Here is a 27,787-nt window from a genome sequence, read left to right as displayed (position 1 = left end):
CCCTTTTGGATTGTGCAAAATGGGATGGAGTATGGGGGGAAATGCTAAATGTGCATCAGGTGATGGCTTGTTTCTTTCACGGATATTCCTTCGGGAATTGTATTTTCTTGGTTTAGAGCTTGCAGATGAGAAGACACCTGAAAAGTCAGAACCTGGAATTAAATACTTGTTATGAAAACAGAAGCCTGGATCCCAAATGGGACTGGGTCTTAGTCCTCTATGGAGAGATGACCAGCTCTGTTTAGCCTATGTGTTAGGAAGGAAACTTGTCTCCAGCCAAGCTAAATGGTGTTGATAATTCAATGAACAATATGGTTTTAGGCTTTGTGTCATCTCCTTTGGACTAGTCCTTCGAGAGTTTTCGGTACTCTGTCTTTGTAGTTCCTAGTAAGGACAGGTATGTTTAGTGAGCACAGACATGCACATAACAAAAACTTTCCTTATGGTTTCTTGCTAGCATTATTTGCTCTTTTTCAATTAGGGGTTCAATTTGTCCTGCTGAGGACTTGAAAGATTAGTCATCCATTTAAAGAGGAATAAATTCTGGTCTCTTGATTTCTACTGTCTTCTGTAGTCTACTGAATATGAAATAGAAAATGTCACCACAGTTGTGCGCAGAGAGTAGGATCGTAGCACTAATGTGAGCGAGCACAGCACCCAGCCCCATTTTAGGCAAAATAATGTGTAATTTCCATTTGAGATTTCCACTGATAGTTACAGTTGAAGTCAACCAACCAGTGTTTCAAAGATTTGTTACAGCACGTGTCATAATATATGGACTCCCCATTGCCAGTGGGAATAAAGTAAATGAATTAAAAGGATTCCAAGATGATATCTGATAGGCTATCTCACATGGGATTTGCACACCAAGAACAATTCACAGTGCTCTGGACAACAACAGGCTGTTGCAATAGTGCTGTAATAGATCAGTTACAAAGAATAACCCTTCCCTCCCCATACCCAAAAACCCCAAAGATGTGTGATACATGGAGTTTATTGGTTTTCTGTTGATTCTCTAGGGTAATTTCCCATTTCAGTGAAATACCTAAATACTGGAGACATTTCTCCCTGGAAAACTCTGTGCCAGTCCTTCCATGTCTTTGCTCACAGTGGTAAATGAACAAGATAAGGGGCAATCAGGAGATAATACATGGTCTCTCTCCCATCTGGTCTTAAGATAACTCCTTCAAAAGATAAAACTGTGAAGTGACTGCTGAAATGGACAATGCAGCAAATATAAAGGCACAAAATATATTTCCCATAACAGCTTCACCAATGCTAATCACACATGACATCTATTAATGAACTGTATAGAACACTGCAAGGCTTTGTTGATTTGATATGTAACACAGGGATTTTGTGTTTTTGATCTCACCGGTGAAGTTCATGGATCACTTGGCTTTCCATTACTGATTGCACAGCAGTCCTGGTGCAGCAATGAGTGCTTACATGGTAAGGTGATACTTGGGCAATGTTTGTAGTATAATTTAACTTTCTTTTTGCAAAAATATCAGATGGAAACCAGGATAGGATTCAGCAGCATGTGACCAATTAGCCCTCCACGGCTCAGGGGCTGGCATCTGGTGGTCCCAATCTATATTATACATCCACCACGCGGAGAATCCACTGTGTGGTGATGGTAATCACCTCTACAATTAGACTCTGTTATTTTGATATGTGTTATTTAAATTGCTCTGCACTTGTTCCAGAGAAGACCGACAGTAGAAAAATAGAAACTTATTGCAACTACAGTGTAATGTTAATCTCAGGTAATTGAAATTATTTTTAAATACAGTCACTCTATACTTCATATCTTATGTATAACAATGATTTAATGTCAAGAAAGTGCAATTTATTCTAATCAAATTTTCTTTGGAAGTGAAACTTAGATTCTAATGGGACTTTCCAGTTTCTACACATTTCAGGACTTGAATCACAGATTTTTGAGCTGGAACTAAACAATGAAAAATCCTACAGTGCTGTTAGCTCATTTTCTCTTTAATTTTTGCCAAAATGAAACTGCTTTTTGAAATGCATTCCCAAGAGCTTTGCCTAATATATTTTTAAGTGACTCATATGATAGAACTTCTGGCATTCTCCTTCAGAGAATATTCCCAAATCTAATCAACCAATTAACATATTTTTCCTGCTATTTGAATGAAATTTGCTCCCCTTAAATATTTTTGAAATTCCACTTCTGTTCAAGATTTATATACATTATAGTAAAAAAATAAAAAGATATTCCTAATAATAATTGTTATATATATATACGTTATTGCAGTAGCTGTGTCCTTTGTTCAGAAAAATCCAATCCAAATTTCAGACATACCCTGATGGACAGTGGCACCCTTGTGGCATGGAGACTGGCAAGGAGACTGGCATCCTATCAAAGTCAGAGGGGTTGAAGGTGAAACGAGGAACAAAAGAGAGGTCCACTAACCCAGTGAAGTGCATCTGATCGGCTGTGCAGGATCTCTTTATCTTCTAACTCCTTCTAGATTCTCCTCCCCTGCAAGGTCAGGCACTCAAAGGAGCAATTTATAAACTCACAGCTCATATTCTGATTGCAGTTCCAGAACTGACACAAAATTAAATCAGTCTTGAGTGCAGTAGGATACAAAAATTACCTTCCCAGTCTACTGAGCCCTTCAAGACTTCCAATAAATCTCCCAGAGGCAGCATTCCAGTGCCGGTTGCCTATCTTCCTTGCCTTACAAAAAGACCTTGAAATGGAAACAGAAGGGGTTTCTTTGAAGTCATATTTCATAGCACAAAAAGACGTGCACAGAAGCAGCTGACTTAAGTGGTTTCCCTCTCTTGTTCAAAGTATTTTCTGAGAAGTTTTAAACAGGACTTTTTACTTAATCCACAGAACTCCTAATTGCTGGGGCCGCACCATGTGTGAAATCAGGAACTGATGTCAACAAAGGCTCCTTTTAAGAAAAGATAAAGGCAAAACTCTTTAAAAATATGCTGGCTAGCAGAAACATTGTTAAGCTTCATCTAATTGCATTCCTCCCCTGAAAATTATAGCACTCCTCCCTAAAAAATATTAAACTTAAACAAATATGTTCACTTCAGCTTAGAATTGGCACTGAGTAGAGATGAAATATATCCCTGTGCAATTATTAAATTGAGCAAGCTATAATCATATCTAGCAAGGTTCCCTGGGCTTCAGTAGAGATATGCTGAAGTTGAGGTCTTCTCTGTTAAAGCAATCCTTTCATTTACACTTTGTGGAGCAGCAGGAACAGGTCTCAAGGCTGGCTTGGGTTGGTCCACAGCCCATTTGCTGGCACATGGCCTGGCATGGGGTCCTTGTGCTACTACTGAGCTGAACTCACCTGGGGAAGAAAAGGTTCAGCATGTTGGCTTGCTGCTCATGCCCAAGCGTTAGCAGAGCTGGGGGACTGGCAGGGCCACAGTCCTCATGGTCGTTGAATTGAGTGGCCCAGGAGATGCCCCCACACTGACCATTGCCTGGGGACGATGCTAGCTGAGTAACTGAGTAGCTCCCAGTGGGAGCAGAGGTGCCTTTCTCTGATGCTGCCAGTGGAGAATGGGCAGCTGCCCTTGCTTGGGTGACCACAGTGGCACAGAAGCTTTTCAGAGCCTCCATGAAGTTCACTCTACCATTTCATACAGGGCTGCTGTGTTTTCTTTGGTGTCAGGCTCTCAGTTGCTTGAGCCAGTTTAAATACTGCACAGAGGACATGGACACCAGCCCTGGCACCTCCCAAACTTTGGTTCTGATGCCGATCCAGTCTCTGGCCTGGGGTCCACCTCTATTTTAGGTACAGAGCCCTCTGAACCTGTTCATCTGTGTGCAAGCAGGCTCCGAGAGGAACTCCCACGTGAGCAACCCGTGAAGACTTCATTTTGTTTCAGTCTGCCTAAAGTGTTATTGGAAAATTTTGTAAGGCAGCTCAAGTGAGTGAAAATGATTTGCTTAGGATGAATGTAACCACCAGTGCATTACTTCACATAATCTAAACAGAGTTTCAGGCACACTTCATCTATCATTCTCTGAAAGAGAGAGGCTGAGTTAATGCTCTCTGACAAATATTATGTTTCTCAGGCAGCCCTGGTGCTGTCTTCCACGTTTCCTGACCCACTTTGATTAGATATATAAACAGCACAAGTAAAACACAGGTCGGGTTTTGCTGTTGGAAATGCAAGATAAGGATACCGTAAAGGCTCATCAACACCCCAGCGCGCTCTGTGCGAGACACCAAGCACTCAGGAGATCAGAGATTCCTTCTCAGTGCTGTAAGATGAGTCACTTGGCTAATAACTATGATTTATAGCAGTGTTTTAATAGCTCCCTGGGGTCTCTGATGAAGGCAGAAGAGGGCAGGGTGTCATACCTCTGGACTGTGTGCAGGGCGGGGGGAGAGGGGAGAGCAGGGCCAACGTCCAGCGGTGAGTGAGCATCGCTTGGGGGCAGCTGTAGAAACCCTGGAGGGAAGCAAGGAAGACATGCAAGACGGGCTCCTGACAGCAGATTTGCTAATGCTAGCACTCTCCTCTGAATCTGACATTAATGTTAGGGACAGGGCTTGGAGCTGGTAACGAAAAAGGAAAGCTCGTATCTCCTCTGTGTTGCCTTTCCTACAAAAAGGTGTGTGACTAATGAGCCTCTTGGTGCTTCAGCCTCTCTAATGGATAATTGAAGGGGTTAAATTTGCCTTTAAAACACCCAAAGCCTCAAATGTATTTATTAATTAGCTCTAAGTCATAGACACATCTCTGGGCATGTGTACAAAAAAGTAATCAGAAGAAAATTGGAACACTTCTTTCTAAACATTAAAAACTCCCACATCCATCAAACTGTGATTCCCCTAAAGTCAGTCCTCACTGCTCACTTTCCCAGAAAAAAGCATTACAGAGCAACTTGGAAGTCAGCAAACAATGTACAAGACACACATCTTCACTAGATTGCTAATCCAAAGGGCTCAGAGGTTAACTGAGAGCTGGCAGAAAGAACAAAACAGAGTTTTCTCTATCTGGTTTCCCTGATACAATCATGCTAAAACATTGGCTGGAGGAGCAAAGGCTTAAAACAGCTCTGCAGAGAGCTGAACTTGTGTCCTATCTTTGGATCTTCACTCATTTTTTGAGTAAGAGAGTATAAACTGAGCAACTCCACCTTTCCCAGGTTGTCCAGAGAGGCAAGCACAACTCTGTCCCATGCGCCTCAATGGTGATGTTGGTATAGTCAGCTCCCAGAGTCTGAGACTCAGTCACCCACGCCCATGGACAACTTGGGAGCACCCAGATAGGTCTGCAGCTAGAGCTGGGTGGACATGATATACCTCTCTGTGACATATTGCAGGTTTTACAAATATATTTCACAGGACAGATCAAGATAATAAATTAAAAATCTCAATCCCCAAAAAACCCCATGAAGCTGATAGTTAAAACCTAGTTAAAATTGTGTGATATTTAATTCTAATACCTAATTTCAATCATTATGATATATTTTCAGTATTTATCTTATCTTCTCTTTTTACAAAAACCACCAATTTCAAAATGAAAGTTAATTAAACCTAAGAGTTTTCACCTTCTGACTTCAAACAAATAAAGAAATAGGATGTTTTCACAATTTATCAATCTTTTTTTTAAGTGCTGATTTTCTTATGAGTGATTTATATTTTGATGAATCAGTGTTTTTTGGTGAAAAAACTCTTTCTGTAAAAAAAAATAATAAATAATCCAATAAGCATGTGCTGACATTTCCTTGCTTCTGTCAAGCAATTAAAAACAGTGGCCTCCTGAAGATGAAATTAAGTAGTGTCAAAAAAGCTCTCTCAGCTTAGTGGGTGCTAAAGGAATGTAAAGCTGTATTTTTTCAAACATGATTTTTTAAAAGAAAAAACCCATAAGAATGGTGATTACTATCTAAAAATGCCTTTCAGACTGCTAAATTGTCATTCGTTATAATTAAGCACACAATACATGTATCCTGATTAATTTAAACTCAGATTTTTATTTTTTGCCCTAGGAAGTAAGAGTCTATGCCTACTGTCTTATCTATCAGACACGTATTTTACGTTTCTACTAAATTTGATATGTGGAGAAGAGCATCCCAGAGTCATTGGTATTGTTTTACATGGGTGTAGTAGGGTTTTTTTTTACTGTGATTGGTGAAATCCTTATATAAAGAGAGAAAACTTTTTTTTTTTTTTTTTTAAATGGGAAACCAAGCAAAATAGTAAACAAAAAGACTGTCACTGTTAGGAACTAAAAAAGTAGCCATGGTTGTGAACCGTGGTGATAGGGAAATATTCAAGTTGGTTTTACTTGCCCCTGGAGATTGTCACATGAAAACAGTGTGGGTGGGGGAGTGGCACATGGACACTTTAGGTTTTGCCTGGTCAGGCACCACCTCAGCAGCCAATCTGTGGTTAGGATAAATTTACAAAAGCGAGGGCAATTTATTCAGGGTGTGTTTCTACAGCTAGAAAAGACCCTCCAGGGGTCCATGTTAGGGGCTGATGCAGCAGGGGTGGGAGGAGGGCTGACAGACCAGCCACTAACTCAGCGACCACGATCAGCATTCTGCTTACCCTGCCCTGCTGTGCCCGCCGACTTCCCCGGAGTCTGCTTTAACCTTCTGCAGGAGAACACTGATGTCTGAAGCTCCCTGTGAGCACAGTGAGGCTCTGTGTTGGGTGTCACTGCCCCATGCAGATCGAAGATTCCTCCTTTTGGCAGCCTGGAGCCTTGGCCGGTGTCAGAATAGCAGACAAAGAAATGAAAGCAAGTCTTAGCCTGCACTGACAACTGAGTTTATTTAGGATTTCTGAAGAACAAGCTACTGTTTTCTGTTCTTCTGTCCTTGATCAGCACTTGCTTTCCTTTGGACTACCCACCATATTGACTATGCCTGAATTGTCTTCAAGTTGCTGCCTCCATTGAGCTGCACCTGGAAGCTGACTTCAAGCTCTCTGAAGGAAAAAAGGATCTTTCCTTTGCTTTCAATGATCTGTGGGACTTGCTGTCATGGTTGCTATAATTCTGTCACTTCTATGCAGTTATTAATTAGCTTAACAGCAAAATATGAGCAGGGGGAGGGGCTGAAGAATCACTGGTAGGTTTGAGGGCAGCTACACCATCCCTCCACTCCCATAGCTGCGAGTTGTGCTACAAATGCTGCCAAGTGTCAACGCATGACATTACAGAAAGGGCATCCATAAGGCCCTGCAACTCTGAAAGCTTGTCAGGAAACACCATATGGCTTTGATTTGTAAAAGACCACACACATTACAGAACTTGTGCCACCTGCCACACGTTTCTTGCCAGTCACTGCTTTGCCTTACTGGTTTCTGGTGTAGAAGTGATCTTGAAAAATCTTATTTTGATAACAATACCACAGTAATACATATTCTTCTCTGTATAAACATTCTAAGGGAGTATTGCAGGAAGAGCATAGGCCACTGAACCAGCGAAAGCCAAACAGTTGGTAGAAGTTCTGTTTCTGCAGCAGGTTAGGTTTCCCCACAGATTAGGGCAGCCACTTGGGCCAACACTGCTTTTGGAGGTTTTGTCCTCAAATACATAACTCATGCTGTAGCACCTGTTGTTTGCTTTTCCTGACTGCTGCTCTGATAAGCGCGCCCTGACAATGGAGCTGGGGAAGTTGGGAGGGTTCCCTCTGCAGCACCAGTTGTGCTTCACAGCCTGGTGTCTTCTGCTCATGCTGGACGACCTGCTCGCTGCTGCTGCTGCGCACCAGGGAGGTGCTGTGGGAGACTGGCAATGACCACGTCCCACCACAGGTGCCCTGGGAATAGCTTGTGAAATTTTCACCACTGAAACTTTCAGTGTTTCAAAACTGACCAAATTTCCCAGCCTCTCCCAGGAGCCCAACCAACTGAAATTATGGATAGCAGGGTGTTAATGTAAGATGGATGCTACTAAACACTAATACTGCCACAACTGGGATGTCTCGTATCTTGCTTTCCTCGGAAAATGATCTTGCTGATAGAAACCAAGAAACAAGTGCTGTGCTAGCATGGAGGTCCTGGCAGTAAACAGAAACTTGCTGTATTTCAAACAGCAAGGGACCATATACTCCACTCGTGTTTTGAAAGAAGTACAGGTTTGCTGCTCCTTCATCTAGGAATGTGCTTGGTGGGGAATTGTGTAGCAGTGGGAAAAACGTTGCTGGCAGCTTTTCTCTGAATGTGTTCAGACATCCCACATATGCGAAATCTGACACAATTTTCTGGAAGGTTTGCACAAACCTCTCAGGCATTTCTAAAGTTTTATCAGGCTGGGAATGTTGTACCTGAACTAAGCTGCAACCACCCCTGTGTGTCCCCAGGCAGAGACCAGGATTGTCACCTGCAGTCAGTAGGCACTTCAAGCATTTTCTAAGCTCCTAGGAAATTTTAAGGGTATATGTGGCAGGAAAATAGGGAAGAATACACCCCTAATAACTAAAAAATTGAGTATCTGAAGTAAACTACCCTAAGGTTACATCATTTGAGTAAAACAACAGCGCAGCAATATATCCCACTCTGTGGGGGTGCAGGTGAACAGCTGGACCTGAGGAGTGTGGGACAGTGCTCAGAGCAGGTTGCCTGGGCTGAGTGAGGGCTCGAGTCCCATCACAGTGGTGTGACATTCAGTGTGACTGAACAAGAATTACTACCCACATGTGAGATTCCTGAAGGAAGGATCACCTGAGGGAAACTGAGATCTCATGGAAATCAATAAGTGGATTTATCGTTGGGGCCAGAGTAACCAGGAGTATTCATTCCCCTCCCTTTTCATCTATTGTTGTCTAATGTGGCCCTGCTTAAATGTGTGCATTAGGGCAGACCGAGAGGTGGGATGACACAAAAAGATTGTGGGTGCCTAATCTAAGAATGACCAAACCTGCTTTATTTTTGCTTTAGTCTCACTGAAACATTTCACCTTTCATGGCCCTAACTATTTAGATACACTATAAAATAACCAAATATCCAAGCTTAAAGTGATGTTTATTTTCATTTTCTTCAGCCTCTCTTATTTCTCTCTCTGTAGATGTTTTAACTATTTCTAAGGACTAAGATAAAAGAAACCCACAGGCCTAGAAATGTATTATTACTTGATTTCATAATTTAAGAGTAGGCTCTTTACCAATCGTTTGGTCTTTATCTAAGAGCTATTTTGTAAAATAGGATTGTAGGCATTAAAAAGCAGGCTTTTACATCAGAAAATAGGCATGCTAGAGCTAGGATTCTATTGTTTATCTCTAGAGTCATTAATACATGTTTTATGAGTTCCTCAGGAATAATTTGTGCATTGCTGTAATTATTTAGATAAGTGGACAATGCTTTTATGACTCTGCTGGAAAACAAACAAAGCTCCCTGGTGACTCACAGTCCTTGTTGCGGACTGTTGGCCCATCCTTAATTCCCCCAGCACCTCTTGCCTTTTCTTTCACCAGTCAAACTTAAGAAGCTTTATAGTATTGATAACTTTGCTGCCCCAAACCCAGAGATCACAAGTGCCCTCTAAGCTAGTTTCTCTATAGCACCTTTCACTTTGTCTCCCCTTCTAAGTAATTTTGGCCATAATTGCCTACAGCCCTGAGGTTGGGTCAGATACGCTTTATATGTATACCTCCTCCTCCTCATCTTGCACTCACTACTACACCCTGATCTTTCTTAGCGTCTTTGTCCATGTCTGTAGATTATACAGTTAAGAAAAGTTATTTTAACAGTGCATGTTCTCTTGTTTGTGCTTTCTGGAGAAACTCACCTTGTGCCCCCCAGGGGAAGCCTCAGCTGTGCCCTGGCGAGGAAAAGGTGCTGAGGGGTGGCACAGAGGGTGCCACCCTGTGCCTGACCTCTCCCTGTGACATCCATCATTCATACAACTGATCTCAGGCAAAGAAGACATCATAGATCCACCCCAGCTGCTGTGAAGGCATATGGGAAAGTGACAATTGGGTTTGGTATAAGGGAGGAATAGACACTGGGAACCACCAGGTCATGGGAGACTTCCCAACTTCAGGCCACAGCTGATGCTGTGGCTTGGAGGCAGCAGAGGTGTGTGCCAGCAGTCATCTCCACTTTCTAAGATCCTTTTATAGAGTTTAGCAACACATATTTCTGCCTGACCTTTCTGTAACAAGTTTCTGTCGAAAACACTTTCTTTCTCCAGCTGGTTTTCCTTGGTTGTAGCAGCCTGACTTTTGGATCACCCTCAGTCCTTCCACGAGACCCCGCCTGTCTGGTGGGCAGGAGGCTGAAGGTGCAGGCTTCTAATTGTGGTCATCTGTCACTATTTCATCTGTTGTAATTGTAGCATGTATTTTTACACTCCTCAGTACCTATTTTCTTATGTTACAGAATAACAGAGACATTTTCAAAGCAAAATACCATTTGAGTCAGATGAAGGAATGAAGAGTACTAAAATCCTTTGGCTAGTTCTATATATTAATGAAGAAATATGAAATAAGAGAGGTTTTTTTTTATATGCTCAGAAAGCAAGTCTTACTGTAAGTAGAAAGCAAGTCTTACTGTAAGTAGCAAGAGAACACATTATATTGAAATGAATTCGGTCCAGATCTATTAATTATCAAAGTTTGTTGGGTTGAAGTTAAAGGCTGAAGTAATGCAGAACTCCTTAGGTTTTCCTTTGTGTGTGAAACTTGTTCATAAAGCAGTACACATTTTATAGGACTATCAGCTAGCTTTCTTAATGGAGTCAGTGCCCAAACTTAGATCAGATATGGATTTGAAACTCTGATCCTAGGTCCTCCCAAAACAAAATGAGTTAAGCATGCCCAGAGCATCAGACTTACTAGGGCCATCTGAGATTCAAGATGTTGCCTTTTCTTTTGCTGCACATTGACAACAACCTGGCTAAAATCCAACAAGAGGAGGCATCTCCCAGGTGGGCCCTTGGAGTGTCAGACTTCAACCTGTCCCACACAGCTCAGGGGAGAGATGCCCTTCTGCCCACTGCCCACCTCTACCTGGGAATGAGGGGGCACGCCATGATCCTGTACTGGTTGCTACTCTCACAAGTATGAAATACCTGCCATCTATTTTTTTAAATATATATATATATATATATATAAAATATATAATGTTTGTAACCATATATTGTATATATGACACATACACTAAATAAAATATATTTTATATTTAACATGTATATATGTGACCAAAAAAAAATGACTACTTCATTGTAAGAAGTGTGTGGTGTATTATTACAGTCAGATGGTCAGATAAAAATGCATGGATATAGTAACCTACATTTTTGTTTAGCTCAAAAAAGTTGCCTCTGTTTCCTCCAGAGAGCGAGCAAGTTTGCTTTCCATCTGCATGAAATAGAAGACAACTTCTTAAAAGCTGTACGCTTGCGCAGTGTTAAAGCAAGGATCCAACCCTTAAACAACTCCATCAAGCCAAGGTGTTGTCTCTGCTGATACTAGAGCAGTATCACTCTGAGGACAAATTTGCTTTGAGGTATCCATTTTGTCCAAGAGCATTTTAGAAATGCTGATATCCTGTGGGCAAGGCCAGGTGAAGCCACCTCCTGGCCAGACAACAGACAAAACTGCTAGCATAGTCCTTAACTTGACAATTAAAAAGTGAGGCCTTAGGGTACATAATATGCTTTTGCAGACTGTCAAGGCCACAGGCAAACCTCAGTACATTTCTCTTTCTACATTAAAAGTTAAATTTCATATCAACAATTAGTATTACAAGTTCCTGTGCTGGAGAGTAATGGGTGCAGTTTATTACTGCTCTGCTTTTGGTAGAGGCTGACCATGACGGTGACCAAAATAGCTTTGGGGCAATAGCAGGATGAAAGAACAGCATTCTCACATACCTTTTTCTTCTCTAAGTGATACACATCCCATGTGTCTTAGAGTGAAGCCACCATATTCGGTTCTTCATTCATACAAGATGTGGAACACAACCTTCAAACTGAAATGAGGCAGTCCAAATCCTTTGAAATACACACATTCTTTTCCTTACAACACAATAACAATGCCAGTGTTAACTTTTAACGCTGATTACCTTCAGCCATTTAATGCAACTGTAATTATCCCACAGACTAGGAAAATATGCCAATAAATGTTAAAATTCGAATCTGCAGGAAGTGAGTCAGCTCAAGTGATGAGAAATGACTCTGAAGTCCATTATGGCTATCCATCACTGCATCAGTTCCATGCTGCCTTGCTGAATCATTCCCATGGACACTTCCAGCTCCAGGGATTATCATTAGGACCAAGCTGAGAAGCACGCTTTCTTGTTTTTAAAAGTTTAAATTATCTTAACTCTGTCTTCCATCTCTCATGGAATCTGACATTCCTGTGAGCACCACTGCCGTATTCTGACTGGGCCAGTGGCATCTTGGGGCTTTTGGTCCTTTTTAGTTTAACTTTTAGTTTAGTTTAACACTAACGTCAGTGTTACTTCCAGTTTATCTCCCCTCATTTTTCTCCAAGTTACTGGCCTCTTTGAACTGTCTGTTTTTCTCAATCCCCAGTTTCCTGCTGCTGATTGATTTTAGACTGCAGTCACCTTTCTGGATGGATAAATAAATATTAACAATACTATTACTCACTTCTGAAATGAATAGCTTTAAAGTTTTTCTGCTTTCTAAGCTGTGTTTCTCAATCCCAAAATGACATAAAATGCATTGCTTGTCATCACTTGCATTACTTCCTATCTTGACTTCTAAACCACGTTTTACCATTGCTAAGATTTCTCCCTGTCTGGGCTACTTGTTCAACTGTCTGAAGCACCTCTCTTGTGGTTACTGTGATGTTTCTTGCTGAAGTTCTATAAAACATCTTTCCCTAACAGGTTCAGATATGCCTGAGTGTCCTGTACACAGACCAACCCATGCAGAGGCTCACACGGACCTCTCTTGCAGTTCACGTGTCAGTGCTGATTTATACCTTGGTACCACCCAGCATCTTTTTACTTATCAGAAAATGCTGCCTTTAAGCATTACTCGTACTTTTGGTATCAGAGATTTCCTAATATCCTGCACCACCCTTTACAGGTTCTCAGTCATTTCAAAAAGAAAGTTCAAAGAACTCTCCTGCTGTCCGTTAACTCCAGGACGAGGTTTGCTACACTCCTATACTCTGTCCATTCATTACTGATGACACGGGCCTAATTTCTGCCCACAGTGAGACCCCTTCTATGGGACAACATAAAGTTATCTTACACCTGATGCATACTATGTTGCAGCTTAAGTGATTCCTCACACTGACAGGGTGGGGTAGAAGGACATTAACCTAAAGGAAAATCTGGCTCTGGTTTCTTCTCCTGAGTCCTCCAATAAGGACTAAGGATGTTTTCTCACCTCCTTTTCTCTCTCTCACTACACACTCTGCTTATGGGCATTTGACAAAACAAAAATCTAAGCAGTTAGGAGGATCACCACTTTGTTCATACAGATTTGTCTTCTTCCTCAATATATGTGCCCCCCAAGGGTTTCAAATCCTTCCTGGCTGATTTCAGTGGGGGGGTTCTCCTCTACCAATCCTCTATAATCTGATTTTTCACATAGCAGGTACAGTCAATAGCTGTGGAGGGATGACATTTTGGTGTAAAACGCTTTACAAAGCCACATCTTCAGTATGTTACAGATAAGAAAATGGTATACGGCAGAGTAAGGAGAATGCGAGGCTATTTCTTTGGAGACAAAATATGAGTAAAAAAAAAAAAGGTGGCTTACTTATAGAGTGGCTCTGTCTTTGTTCCATCAGCGTAAGATCATATAAAGGACAAATATGCACACCAGACAGCTTGAAGTAAGTTATTTCCTATCTAGCAGGTTTTCCAGCCCCAATATCGTCTCACTCTAGTCCACTTCAAATTCAGGTGCTTCAGGTTTTCTCATAAGGATGCATTTTATTGCTCTAGCTGATTTTAATTCACTTGGGTGAAGTCTTTTGCTAGTCAGTCCTTCTCAGCAAGAGTCTGATGCATTCACTAGAAAGCCAGGTCTCTGGACATTTGGTTTCGGCAGAGGCTTGCCAACTTGTTTCAGACTGCCAAATCATACAGCAATGGCAAGCAATTCTTGTTTGAAATTGTGACCTTCCTGTATGTGACACAGGTGAGGTACAATTCAGCCCTCCCAACAAGAATCTTGGGGACACTCTGGTTTTGGTGGAAGGAGATGGTGCCATTGCCTGACCCATGCTGCTGTTCGCTTTGAGGAGAAAATGTTGCCAGAGCTGCTGAACAGCAGGAAATGAGCTAGTTTATTTACCTTTGTTATCAGAAATATTTGATATACAGTCCCGAGAGAGAGAAATCATGACCACGTACGCCTGCAGAACTGTCCACACCCTGAATAAAGAGCAGGTGGTATTTTCATACAGTTTAAACGGAAGGGGGTGATGAAGACTGGATACAGATACACACCCATCACAGATTGCAGATACTATATTCACAGCCAAAGAATCAATTTGGTGAATTTATCCATGTTAATTCCTATGTGTGAATTTAAAAATTCACATGATGACACTTCCAGTTAACATATGTGGACATAGCTAACAGGACTCTTTCTAGAGAGTTCTGAAATGGCCCAGCATCTTCCCCTCAGTCTACACAATTCTTTTCAAACTTAACCGTGCTTTGTATTCCAATTGATTTTACTTGTGTTAAGTTCCTTAAGCTCCACACCTCTTGTACTTAGATTCTACTAGATATTTCGATCACATGGCAATTAAGTAACCTTAGTCTGGTGATTTCCATAGAAAGTGAAATAACTAATTCAATGTTGTAGTATTAGTTAATTATAAAATACCTTTTATCTGTCTTTCCATATAAAAATTGTGGACCAGAATTGGGTTTTCTTTGCATATTAATTAACATACAGGTGGTTTAACTGTTTTTCTATCCACTGTTATTGCTTTCAAATTTTAAAACTATGAATGCTGACTACTTTGCTTCTGCTGTAACTGTACTGCTGTTCCTCTTCACTTAAAATGCATTAAGGACTAATTTATTTATTTATTAAAAAATGTTATCACTCACTGCCATCTAGTGTTAATGGTACAGATTGTCAGGAATTTAAAACTACTTTTCTGTCTTTAAGAATTTAAAAAAAAAAAAAATCTACATTTTTTTTTCAAATTTGGTGTTATCCTGAGAACCTGGACATCCCTATTTCCACTGACAGAGGGAGCTGCAGATGCACAACCACTCAGAACAGTTTATTCACGGGAATAGATCCGAGCTTAGAGGCCACAGGGCAATTCCAATGACTACAGTTACCTTCAATTTTACTTTCTGGATTCTGACTGTGCTTACTGGCTCTGTCCCTGTTTCACTGTGTCGCACCAGAGTCGGTCCTGAAGCAGAGCCCCCGGCTGCTCCTCCTGCAGCCTGCGGGGCAGAGGCAGCTGCGTTGCAGCACACCTTCCTCACCTTCTCGCTGTCAAGAGAAAAATGGAGGCACTGTTACACTCCCCTACCTACACAATGCATGTCTTTCCACCTGGGTGTGTGAGGGTGATGGTACACACCAGATCTCAGCAGCACAGCTGGAATGTGATCCAGAGGCAGACTTAAGGATGGGGCCCCTGGGCCACCCGGGAGCACATCTGTGGACACAGTCACACAGCGGTGCCTATGGCCATGCCCCCAGCTTGCTGTTGGGATGCAGTAGCCATGTGCTTATTTTCTGCCTCAAACTATTACTTATCTAAACTGTTACAGTCACAATTAAATGCAAAATGCCTGCGTAGATTGTGGGAGGCAAACCCAGAAGAGAACTCCAGTTTCAACAGCAAACATCTTCAGTTACAGCTGGCGTGGATTTACACCACAGGATTCAAAGGTATCAATAGATCTTGGCAGTGAAGAGAAATGGATTCCAAAGGCTTCCTGAATCTCTACAGGCGCCATCTGCCATTAGATATTAAGCAACTGTTCACCTTAGTAAGTGTAGTGAAAAAGGCAAAACCAGCAATAACCTCCTCCTTTGTCTTTTTTACCAGGCAACGATTTAAAGTCTCAAAGCTGGGATAAAAAAGTTGGGTGAGAAAGATTTTCCCTACTGAACAGCATGTCGTCCATGGCAATTTTAAGGCACAAGCCTCATGAATTTACAGTGCATCTGCCTGTGTTTTCTGAAGACTGGACAAGTTCTGTACCTTGTGAATTACCTTCTGGCGGCTACTTTTTAAATAAACAGGAATCATTACTGCTCTTTACATAAAGAATTAACATACATTAAGTTCTTAAAGAAAATGTGTGAATTCAAAAGCAGACCACAAAGCATTACAACCACATATATTCATAACTAGTTTATTAGCACTGTTTTGAAACAAATATACTCAGGTACTTAAACACAGTTTATTTCATATTTATTTCCACATTTGATATATTACTGTATATTACATAATGCACTGAATACCCAGTAAATAAATAATAAAACCAAAGCGCAGATTAAAGTAACAAGGTCAGTTTTAGGTTATCAGGAAGGCCAAAATCACATTAGCAGTATAAGGATTGCAAGTTGTAAATGACTAATATTTAACATGTCATTGTATTGTTGCTATATGCATGCTAGTACAAATTATCCCTCAGAGAACTGCAACTTGTTATCTACAAAAGAAAACAGTCCTTCCCTTACATTACATTTTTGTCATCTTTTTATTTCTTACCTTTCAGGCCTGATCCTGCAGTCCTTACTCAGCAAAACCTCCAAGACAATCTGTCAGGTTAGTTTCTTACTCTTTCTTTAAGCTACATAAAGCCCATTGGCTCTCTCAAAACACCTTAATACTAAATGATTAGAGTTTGAATTTCTAAAAATTCGAAAATTCTAAAAATATTTGTAACAGAAAATAGTGTAATTAAGTACAGACCTAAGAATATTAGGGCCAAATCCAGGAACAGATCTAGGCAAAAGTCTTGGAAACTGTCAGGACAGCACGGCTGGCATCTGGTGAGTTAGGCACTTTCCTGATTAGCCAGCCACTTTTAGGATCACAGTTTTGGATATAGACAGCTTCAGTCTCCTTAAATACTGTTTTGAGCACCTGCATCCTTTTTTCAGATCTGGCCTTTTTTTATACTTGAATACATGATGTATCACATTAACATTATGCACAGACACTACGAGAAGTGACCCTAAAGTAAAAAAAAATGATAATACAACATGATATCATAGCCATGTCTAGAAGAAGCTATTGTTCTTTTCTGTGCTTGGGTTAGGCACATTTGTTTTAACAGCTTTTAACACTGTATCCCATTTACTATTCTTGTGCTCTAACTGCCTTTTCCTAAACTTGTGCTGAAATAAATCATTGCTGTCTTCATCCTCAGCCTCTGACACTATCTCCATTTTTTGGATAATCAATTTAATGAGGTCATGTTGCTTTTCCAACAGTGTTGATATATCTTTGAGCCTAAAAAAAACAAACAAAAAAATATGCATAGAGCAGGCTTTGTCATTTGGTTTCAAAGGACATTTTAGTCATTGAAATTACAGATGCAAAAGACCTGACAGTCCTCAACTTCACCCTTCTGCTAACAAAGAATATTATCTGGAGTACATTTAAATTTTCAAGCTATGGTACTTTTCCAGGTTTCAGGAAATAGGATTAAAGATCAAATTCCTGGTTCTTGAGAAAAGTAACTTTATGCTTAAGGTAAGAGCAACTTCACTCTCAAAATAAGATTCTGAACAGTCCTATCAAAAGTTTTTCCTATTGACTGAAGTAGTCTGGCAAGAAAAAAGGGTCAGATTTGCAATGGCATTTAAGCATCCACAAACTTTTAGAGAACTTCACAACTATTTTAACAGCATATGGCAGATCCTGATGAGGCACTTACTGGTCTCTTTTAAAGTGCTATCCAAAGTGCAGTTGATACAAACAGTTAACATCAGGTAGCATCACATGTACAGAACACAATGTCTGTTATCTTTTAAGAAACAATGAAAGAAATGGGAAATGTGCCTGGAAACTATCTTCATAAAACTACCAAACAGACTTTTTGAAAATCAACTTTTCAGAATGTCTAATCACAAAATTACAGTGTGAAATATACATTGTAACTGAAAAGGTTCTCTGTGAAGAACAGTTTGGGGCTTCTTTAGATGTATTTCCCTTAGTTCCCTCCCCCCCCCCCCCCCTTTTTTTTTAATAAAAAAGTAAATACATGTCAAAATATGTGAAAACCACAAGAATTAAAATAGTGCGGCAATTACCTAAAGTTAATACAAAGCAAAAAAAATCCCGATCCAAATCAAAGAAGAAAAACATATACACTCAGCAATGATTGCCACTAGCTTCAGTAGAAACTGAACTTTGTTTTGAACTCCGACAATAAAAACATACTGGCAACATAGTAGAACAAAGTTTTCAGCCAGTATTTTCAGAGCAGCAAATATAACTTTCTGTAGTGAAATGGCCACAAGTATTCTATTCCAGATAATTTTATAATTTAATAACATGACAGTTTTCTTCCCTCTCTGTAGGGGAAAAGAAACCAAAGAATATGTTCTATGCTGGTTCCTAATATATTGATGTAGTATGGATCTGAAGAAACATTTGTTAAATTCCATGGTTTGGCTACATCTGTAGGGTATTATTCTCACCCCTTCAACTCTTGCTGAGTCCTTCAAGCAAAAAAATACTTAATCAGAATCTATGCAGGGAGACAAAGATTTAGTAGGTTAAAAAAAAAAAAAAAAAAGGAGAAATTAAAAAAAGGAAAAAGAGCAGGGGGGAATGAGACAGTGAGAAGGGATAGATTTTCCTAGTTATACACTTACAAAAGGCTTTTCTGAAATCATTCTTATGGATATATTAGTAAGATGAATAAGAAAAGTATCTACAGAGAATTCCTTCCAAGGCTTTGGAAAACAGATGATTTGTTCAAATGAGAACCAAGACACCAGTCCATTTTTGGGGAAACAATCTGAAGCAGATTTACCATCTGACCAGTGGAAAGTCAGTTATGGACTGTGTATATTTGCAGACCAACTGGAATTACATCAATTGTGAATTTAAAATAACCCCTGAAAACCTCCATACACAAACCTCTAATTCTGAACTGAAAATGCATTTTCCCCATTACTTCAGTTTACTTTAATAAGCAAACAAGCCTGCCTTCTTTCTCTGCCATGGGATAAAAATATTTCTCTACCACACAAGTATTTTGAAGGTAAATACATTACAGAATATAAAATACTAAGTTACTACAGTGAGGAAGATTACTTAAGGACAACAGATGCATTGAGGAGCTTTAGAACACTTTAAAATAGGAGTACATTTATAATGTTGGTTCTACTTATTTTTACAGCAGTAAAATAACACAACAACTACCTGTATTTCTGCTTCAGAACTTCCAGTTCTAATGTTGTATCAGTGCTCTGTGCATCTGTGGTAGAGTCCTCACACCCAAAGCAATACTGGAAGACGCTCTAAACAAAACATGGAACCAAACTGAAATCAGGTATTATAGTCTGACAATAGCTTAAAAAAACCAAATAAGTGAATGGTAACAGTCTCTACACAGTGTTAAAATTGAAAAGTGTTTCTGTTATGAAGTTATTTTTTGTACATTAAACATCTGGTTTGCAAAATTTGTTTAATCAGAAAAGTCAGTCTACCAACAACAGCTGAAATGAAAAGTAAACAAATAGAAGAAATGCCAAAGGGGAGTAATTCTATTTTCTGTCTGAATAACTTTTATAGCTTGTCTTGCTTAATAAAGTCACAGATCACTGAGAATTCAAACCCTAATTATATCTGAATAAGTTAGGCTGCACTCAAACTGATTTATCATTTCACTGAAACCAGTCAAGATCTAATCACAGTTCCACTCATGTCAGTCAATGATTGAGTCTGATTAATGGAATGTTCCTAGCAATCTGTGTACAAAGTAAGTCGATCATATCACATTTTAGTAAGAGTTCTTTAGTCTAAGATTCACCATCTTACCATAAATCCACAGTATCTTGGCCTGTTGGGATATACAGTGATTGATTCCTGGTCCACCCGACTTAAGAACCAAAATGGTAGCTTCTTCTCTAAGTTGGTGTGAAGATTAACCTAAATGTAGTTTTGCATTTAGAATAACATATATTCTCTTAAGATAAAGACACATTATCATATGAAAATAACCATCATGTCATTATATTGAAATCACTATTACTAGATGTCAAGTCTGAGAGGATATCTATGCTGCAAACAGTGGTATAATATTTGAACAGTCCAGTCCAGACACTAAAACCATTTAGTCATAGCAGTACTGAGTATCTTAGCAAAATTAATTATTCCTCATAGATGTGTACTCTTACAACTAAAATGGCTCCAAAACTGAGTTAGCTCTTGTGTAATGGCTTGAAGAACTGCGTGCACTGTGGGTTGCAGTATAGAATTGCAGGGCAGAAGTGTTCAAGACAGAATACCTATCATAGCCATGGGTTTTAAGACCAAATAATAATGGAAGAGAGAGTGATCTTTCTCTCTTTAATTATGCTATATCCTTTTACTAGGTTGTGACAGAGTCAGTATAGATTAGGATGCCAGTGGAACGCCTGTGAGAAAAATCTTCCCTTGGGTAGAAGCAAGTATGTTATATACAAGTGCCTTTTGAGCTGATGCTACCTTTCTGGTCATTCTCAAATTGCTACAGAAATACTGAGCATAAGTATCTAAAAGAACAGGATATACACAATAAGCTTATTGAAGACAACCATAATCCTGCCAAACATACAGAAGGTTACACGCTTAATAAAGATTTCATAGTACTGTCTGAAGCTGCAAGACAACATCCTTCCTGAGCGTTCTGTTGGCAAAGAAATATCTAAACAGGTGAAAAGCATTAACTGCTACAAGAACTGCCCTGATACTTCTGTTTTAGTCATTTGTATCTCTAGCAAAGGAAAGATCTCTTGGGAGGAAATGTTACTCTAAAAGAGAATTCTTCAAATATGCTTGAATTAAGCAAGTACAGCACACAATTTGAAGTTACACGACTATCAGTAATTATTTCTGAGCTGTTCTTGGGTATCATGTCTGTGCACAACTAACTTCTTCATGCTCAGCCACTAGGTAGGCTCTGACACTTCTGAGAAAAAGCAAAGCCAGCAGGGAACACAGGCAAAGCCACTCCCTGCATCAATTTTATGAATGGTCAGTTCCTCTCACAATACAGACTTTGAGCAGAACTTCAAGGAATCATGTGGACAGAGAGTTTCTAAGCACATGCTAGTGAGAAGTAATCTTTATTCTTTATTTGACAGGTGTATACTTCGTGTATTTTCACTTGTGAGAGTCAAGCTTGATACACTGTTCATAGGGGAAAAAAAAAGCTTTTGAAAACTGTATGCCAAACTTATCATTTCTTAAAATGAAAATTTTAGGAAGTTGTGCTATTGCCCCAGTCCCAATGTGTAAGCTGTAAGGGCTACATTTGTGAAAGCTATTTTGAAAAAGCTATTTTCAAAGTAGCTTTTTCAAATGTGGTCTTTTATCTAAGATGCACATAGTTTTCAAAAGCATATAGCTTACTAAACTCTTCTGATTTCAACAGAAATTCTGTTAGATGTCCTTATACATCTTAAGGTAAATAAACCCATTTATAAATGTGATGTTAAGCTCCTTAGTCATACCTGGTATTGCATAGTATCTCCTCAGTACACAAACCAGCATGAGCCTTCAGTATACTGTAATGAATTCGGTGTCCTTTTGATTTCTGTGTACCTTAACCTTCTTTCCTCTGCATCAATTCTCCTTAAAAGGCAACTCTCCTATTTCAAACATTCCATTTACTCATTCTGAGATTCTGTTGTTGGAATAACTCAGAATTCATTAAACCGACTGTTCAAAAGTTCCTTAAAAATACATTTGCTTATACAATTCCTTGACAATAAGTAACATGACTGCAAATGAGATTCAGAATAGGATGCCCATGTTTACCAAGCCTCTTTACACAGATGCTATGATGTTAGTTAGGGATGTTGATGACAAATCAGCTTATTATCTAAGTGGTATTCTAACAATGATATCTACTATAGTTGGTGCTTCTATTGTATTCTACTTACCTGCATTGCAATCCTTTTGAGTGCAGCATATTTTTGTACTTCAGCTATGTCCCCAACAGCCAAACCAATCTAAAATTACCAAGAAAGATTTCATTCTATTTTTTCATAGTCTGTGATTTCAAAATTACTCTAAAATTAAGTTTATTTTACTTCACCTGAATTTGGAAACATGGCCCTTTTGTGCATATTTGGAAAATCCGTATCAAGAAATGTATTAAGCTTTTTAACGCCAACTATTAGTCTACCAGTAAGGCACTAAAGAGCTATTTCAAAGATTTGTCAAGAATAACATCCCTTCTTTTTCATTCTTCATTACTGCTGTTATGTTAAAACATTTGTTGACCTCTTAATTAAATAGGATCATGGCAGCAATAAATAACTTTAAAAATCTGAATTACTTTTATTGCTCAGCTCATATAAAAACTTGATTTCCTAAAAAAATCCCTGATGTGGCTGAAGATGTACTACATATCTTCCCCCTTTCTCAGCATTACCAGGTTTTCTGACTCTTTTTGTCCAGGTCAGGCTCATTAGTTAGTTTTAACACTGCTGCCGACTGCTGTTTTGTGTGCAGTGTAGATCTGGATTTTTGCTTTTTAAAAAAAATATGTTGTTAGCACTAGGTTATGATACAGCAAGGGGTTGAACAGCGAAGACTATGTCTAGTCTAGCTGGCACACATTTATCAGAGTACTTGTTAAAATCATTGTTCCCCAATTTCCTTTATCAAGACCTCATAATAATACATTGCAGCTCCAATTAAAATTCCATCATAATTACGACCTAAAGATAAACAAGATAACCCTGCAAGAGTTAACTCTGGGAAAATACTCAGAACAGTAAACTGAAGGGTAAATTAGTCCAGGGAAAGGCAACTTTTTAAGATATTACTGAAAATAACAATTTCTTAAATCATGAATGAATGCCGTGAATTCTACAATTCTTTATGTTAAAATTGTGTATAAATCTGTGGTTAATCATTTTTGTATATTAATAAGAAGTTTACTTACTAGCAAGTTCATAAGAAGGATTGGAATAAGCAAGGTAAATATAATGAGAACTGTGTAACTCAGGAATGGATATGGCAATTCACTGCTTAGTAATGGATCAAGGAACGCATCGTGGTAATTAATGTCTCCCAGCATCATTGCAAATGTCTTCATTACAGAAAGCAGAGGTGTGCTATACGTTTGCTGCAAAAAAACGAAATCCCCAAATCAAAAAAAAACCCGAAATGATGAAATTTATAAATAACCTCTTGAGATTCTTTACTAAAAATAATATTTATAGTGAAAAAAATTAACTATGACATTCAACTAACCTGTGAACCCAAAAGGACAAAGAAACTAAGTCCAAAGGCCAATATCAGGAAGAAGAAAACGACAGCAATCCGAATCAAAGTCCTCAAAATTTCCCAGAACATCACAACATAGATGCCATAGTTTTCAAATCTAGGCAGTAAATAAACAAAAGATATGCTAAATTAATACTGGTTAGAGTCCCTTACAGCTATTTATGTAAAGCAGTAAGTAATCTTGATTTTCATATGTGAAAAGAGACATTTTGCCTCTCTGAGATATTCTGAGATGGTATGAATGTGTTATACTTTCACATCCAAAAGAATGCCACTGGTCTTATTTACAGCAAGCCTAAAGTACATAATCTTATATTTTAATGCATCAGAGCAGTATTTCTTCAAGATATTTTTTTTCTGGAACAACTTTCACACTCTCTCCATAGCCACAGACAGTACAATATTGTACAACTGTTGCACTTGAAATATCAGGAAATTGTCCAATTTTGTGCTGCTTTTCGAAGCAAGTTTGCAACCAGAACAAAGGACAACCGGCACCATGATCCATCTAGAAGCCACATACCTGATTTAAAAAGATTTTCCTTTTTATTGCACTACAAAGTATGAAAAACAAGCAAACAAAAGGAACACACTGCTTAGGAAGAGAAGGGGAGTAGCATAATTTTAAGACACCTGTGCTCCCAATAACAGTCTGTCATCTCGCAAGTCTCTCCCATTCTTGACTTACACAAAAACTAGATCTCTGAACATGAGCTGTCATAAAGCAGATTGTTATTTTTTCCCCCAAACCTGAACTCGGGAAATTATGTCCTCTGCAAGATTCAAAGACAAGATGACAACCCCCATTTTGCCCACAGCACACAGTGGAGGAGAGTCATCTGAGGTTAGACACATGTAGGACAAGGTCTGCCAGCAAAGGCAGTACCATAAAGACACCGTCTCTATGACATTAACTCTGTTTACAAACCTTGTCCTTGAACATCCCAACTACAGTAAGATGATCCTGAAATTAATCAGCAAATGCCCTGTTTGTCTGTCTATCAGACCCCGGGGGGAGATTAGTGCATGTATGCAATAAGAATTAGAAGAGAATATATGCAGTGTTAGCACATGCTGTCACCCTTATTTTCTGAACAGCTCCAAATTATCCCTTTTTTGCTGATCATCCACAACTCATCTTTGTGCAAGGCAGTCCTGCTCAGGCACAAACATGTTTAATTTATTAGTCTTAAGCACTATACCCACACTACTTTTCCCTCCACGCATCTCTCCTGCGGTCCATGACTCTTGGATACTATTGTACCAGTGACAGCATTAAGAAATAATAATTTCCTCCATTATAATTCTTTTACAGGACACTATGGTGTAGAAAAGTGGTGTGTGTCATTTAATCTGTAAAATGATAAAAGAATTTACCTTCTCCCAGGTATTACTTACAAAAAAGGACTTCCTTTTGCTTCTTGTAATTCATAGCTTTATTTTAAGTGAAAGTCTATACAGTTTAATGAAACACACTTTTAAAAAGACATATGCAGTTGCTTTGGTTACTTAACATTAAAATAAATCTTGTTATTTCTTTCATTGCCATAACACATGCTGTGATTCATAAAAAACACCGAAAACTATTTTACAGTTCGTTAGGTTAAAAAACTCCTATGGTCCTAATGTTGAAACTTGTATAGCTTTAAAAAAAAAAAATAGGGCTATCACACTTGATCAGTCATGGTTTAGAATACGTGAAATATGTGAAAATACTGGAATTGTTTTATTGCAAAGCATGAAAATAACTTTTACCGTTGAAGGTAAAGCAAGAAGTTCATCCAAGACAAGTATACAGCAATTGCTCCACATTCCCACTGCAAATGAGCTGGTGTATTAATAAATAAAGAAGACACAAAAATTATGCTTGTAGTATAAATTGTCCAGTCCAGTAGATTGGAGTAATCCAACAAATATTTCAATTTCTAGGATTTAAGAGAGACAGATACATATTTACAAGTCATGCATCATTAAAGGACTGAACTCAAAACACTATTTAAATCCTCTTCTTACTTTCAATCTTGTATAAATTGGTATTTCCCTTTAATTAGGGAAAAATCAGATTTATTTCAATATCACACAAACTGCTATGCAAGCACACTGTCTGATTAATGTTATTCCTCTATGTATTTACCTGCTGAATCAGCTGAAATATTTCTTTGCAGATTCCCAGTAAACTCATAATTAAAACTAAACACATACACACCCTTGTGAAGTATGAGTTCTGAAACAAAAAACAGAGCACAAAACAAATTAAGAATTATTAAATGAACGTTTATTTCAGCTCTACCTACTACATCTACATTATATTGCGGAGTTAAGAAACTATGTTAGCTTGCTTCATATACACATTACTATCTAAATTCTGGTTTACTAATATTTATTATGAAATCCATGTCATGTATATTTTGTTTAAGTAATTCAAATCAAGTATGAAACTTTGAGCATTCCCATAATAAACAGTTGCTGTGCAATGTCCTTATTACTACTATTTGAGTTTGGGAACTCAAATTGTAGCATCTATGCCATATTTTCAGTATGTTTTGCCACTGGATGAACATAAAAGACAAATTCTGTTGTCCATAACTTCACTATCATATTGCAGTATCCAGAATGGCAATAGAAGTCTTTTGACAAACTGGAAGTCCTGGCACCCTCATATGGCTGCTCCCTCTGATGTCTCCCTTTACAACAAGTATAGGCAAAGACAACTTTGTGGTAAAAAGCCTTCTACTGGCATAGAAAAGAACAGTGAAATTCATCTTTAATAAATAACTTTTAGATCTAATACCCCACCTGAGGGGTTCGTTAACTCATAGCAGACCACAAATTCATGGCACTCACTTTTCATCAGCATCTGCCCTGTTGCGGTGTCCCTCTTTAACCTGGGTGAAGAGCACAGCACCACGCTCTGTAACCCTGTGCTCCCTACAGAGCTGGCATTACCCACTCCATTCCAGTCCTGGGCCATTAGGACTCTGTCTTGTCCAGTGCATGACATTTCACACACACTGCTGTTGCTCTAGTCTCTCAGGCAGCACCTTCATGGCTCCTGTTCAGTGCTCTGCTTCTCCACCAGCTGGTATCCTTCCTCACTGAAGGACAGGACTCCCTCTTCCACCTATGCTTCTTCCACCCAGTCTCTGATGATTCAAGGACCTGGGTCAGTCTGAGTTATTTCCCTGTCTGCCATATGCAGCTCCTGTCATTCTCGTCTTTCATCAGAAAGATGAGTGAGTTAGTGGAGCATGAACTCTTCCAGTTCTGCCAGTTCTTCTGGCTTCTGAATCTTTGAGAATCTCGCACGTGCTGGGCTGAGCTGGGCATGTGTTTCTCCAAATTTTTTCATACATCAGGATATGCTCATGAACCTTTTATATCCCTTGAGTTTATTTTATATCGTATTTCTACTAGTATATCCTGTTTGAGTTCCTATTTAGTTTTATGTCTTTTTTCTCCCAAAAGAGCTGTAAAATATTTTCTTGCTTCTTTTCTTATTGCAAAAATCCCTGGGCTTAGTGATAAAATCACTTATTTGAAACGGATCATTTAAAAAGTTTGCCACAACAAATTCTTGGCTCCATTAACACCAGTACGTTACTATTTCAGGGCTAACAACACAGGCATCTCTTCTCAGAATATATGACTTCATGTCGTGGAGATTGTGCTCTGTGGCTCTCCTGCCCTTCACATGGACACAGGAGTTTAACACTATGTATGAGTTGTACTCACAGGTTCAATGAACAGCGGAACTTCATTGGAAGTCTAGTACGATGTTCATCTTAGGGAAATACAGCCTTCTTAAAAGACAGAATACTGCTTAGTTTTAACGGCAGGAAGGAAACACTTACAAAAAGGACATCAACCGCTCACACCACTGTCTTTCTTTTCTAAAGCCTCATTCTCCTGTAGTGGTGGGCTTGGCAAGTCTAACTTCTTTGGTTCACTATGGTGTCCTAATTATTCCAGTTCTAGCTTCTGAAAAAAAGTTTGAGCTCTGTCTCTTAACAACCCCGAAGTATTTATGGAGGACAGGTTTATCCTGAGACGGTTCATCCCTGCTTGCTTTCTTTATGGCCCCAACTAAAGCATCATTTCCATCCAACGCACATCATGAATGAGATCAATATTCACAAATTGCTAGAGTAACCCCGCACCTATCACAGTTGTGACTGAGAGACAAATATTCAAAAGTCGCGACAATGTACTTTGCTACCTAATCAAGTTTTTCATTTTGAGACATCGTAATTCCAAAATGGGGGTATATCATACACATTTTGGCACAACACAATCTTTTCTATTTTTTCATTTAAGTTTATAAACAGGGATTATAGAAATCAACCAATACACTTAAAAACCTTTCACAGAGTTTGCCATCCATGTATATGA

General features: G+C 39.0%; 1 protein-coding gene across 1 annotated transcript in view; it reads right to left on the bottom strand.

The window, feature by feature from the left end:
* Window positions 1-16,307: 16,307 nt before the first annotated feature.
* Window positions 16,308-27,787, bottom strand: part of TRPA1 (transient receptor potential cation channel subfamily A member 1) — a 37,320-nt gene continuing 25,840 nt past the window's right edge. The window contains exons 20-27 of the mRNA XM_074897675.1: window positions 25,533-25,622; window positions 25,154-25,323; window positions 23,366-23,495; window positions 23,055-23,237; window positions 22,045-22,113; window positions 19,937-20,047; window positions 19,319-19,416; window positions 16,308-17,395 (exon numbers count right to left, since the gene is read on the bottom strand). Of these exons, the coding sequence (XP_074753776.1) occupies window positions 17,164-17,395; window positions 19,319-19,416; window positions 19,937-20,047; window positions 22,045-22,113; window positions 23,055-23,237; window positions 23,366-23,495; window positions 25,154-25,323; window positions 25,533-25,622 (1,083 nt within the window). The 3' untranslated portion in view covers window positions 16,308-17,163. The remainder of the gene's footprint in view (window positions 17,396-19,318; window positions 19,417-19,936; window positions 20,048-22,044; window positions 22,114-23,054; window positions 23,238-23,365; window positions 23,496-25,153; window positions 25,324-25,532; window positions 25,623-27,787) is intronic.

Source organism: Athene noctua, chromosome 2 (genome assembly GCF_965140245.1).
Source record: "Athene noctua chromosome 2, bAthNoc1.hap1.1, whole genome shotgun sequence".
Classification (NCBI taxonomy): Eukaryota; Metazoa; Chordata; class Aves; order Strigiformes; family Strigidae; genus Athene; species Athene noctua.
This window is presented reverse-complemented; position numbering and strand designations above follow the sequence as displayed.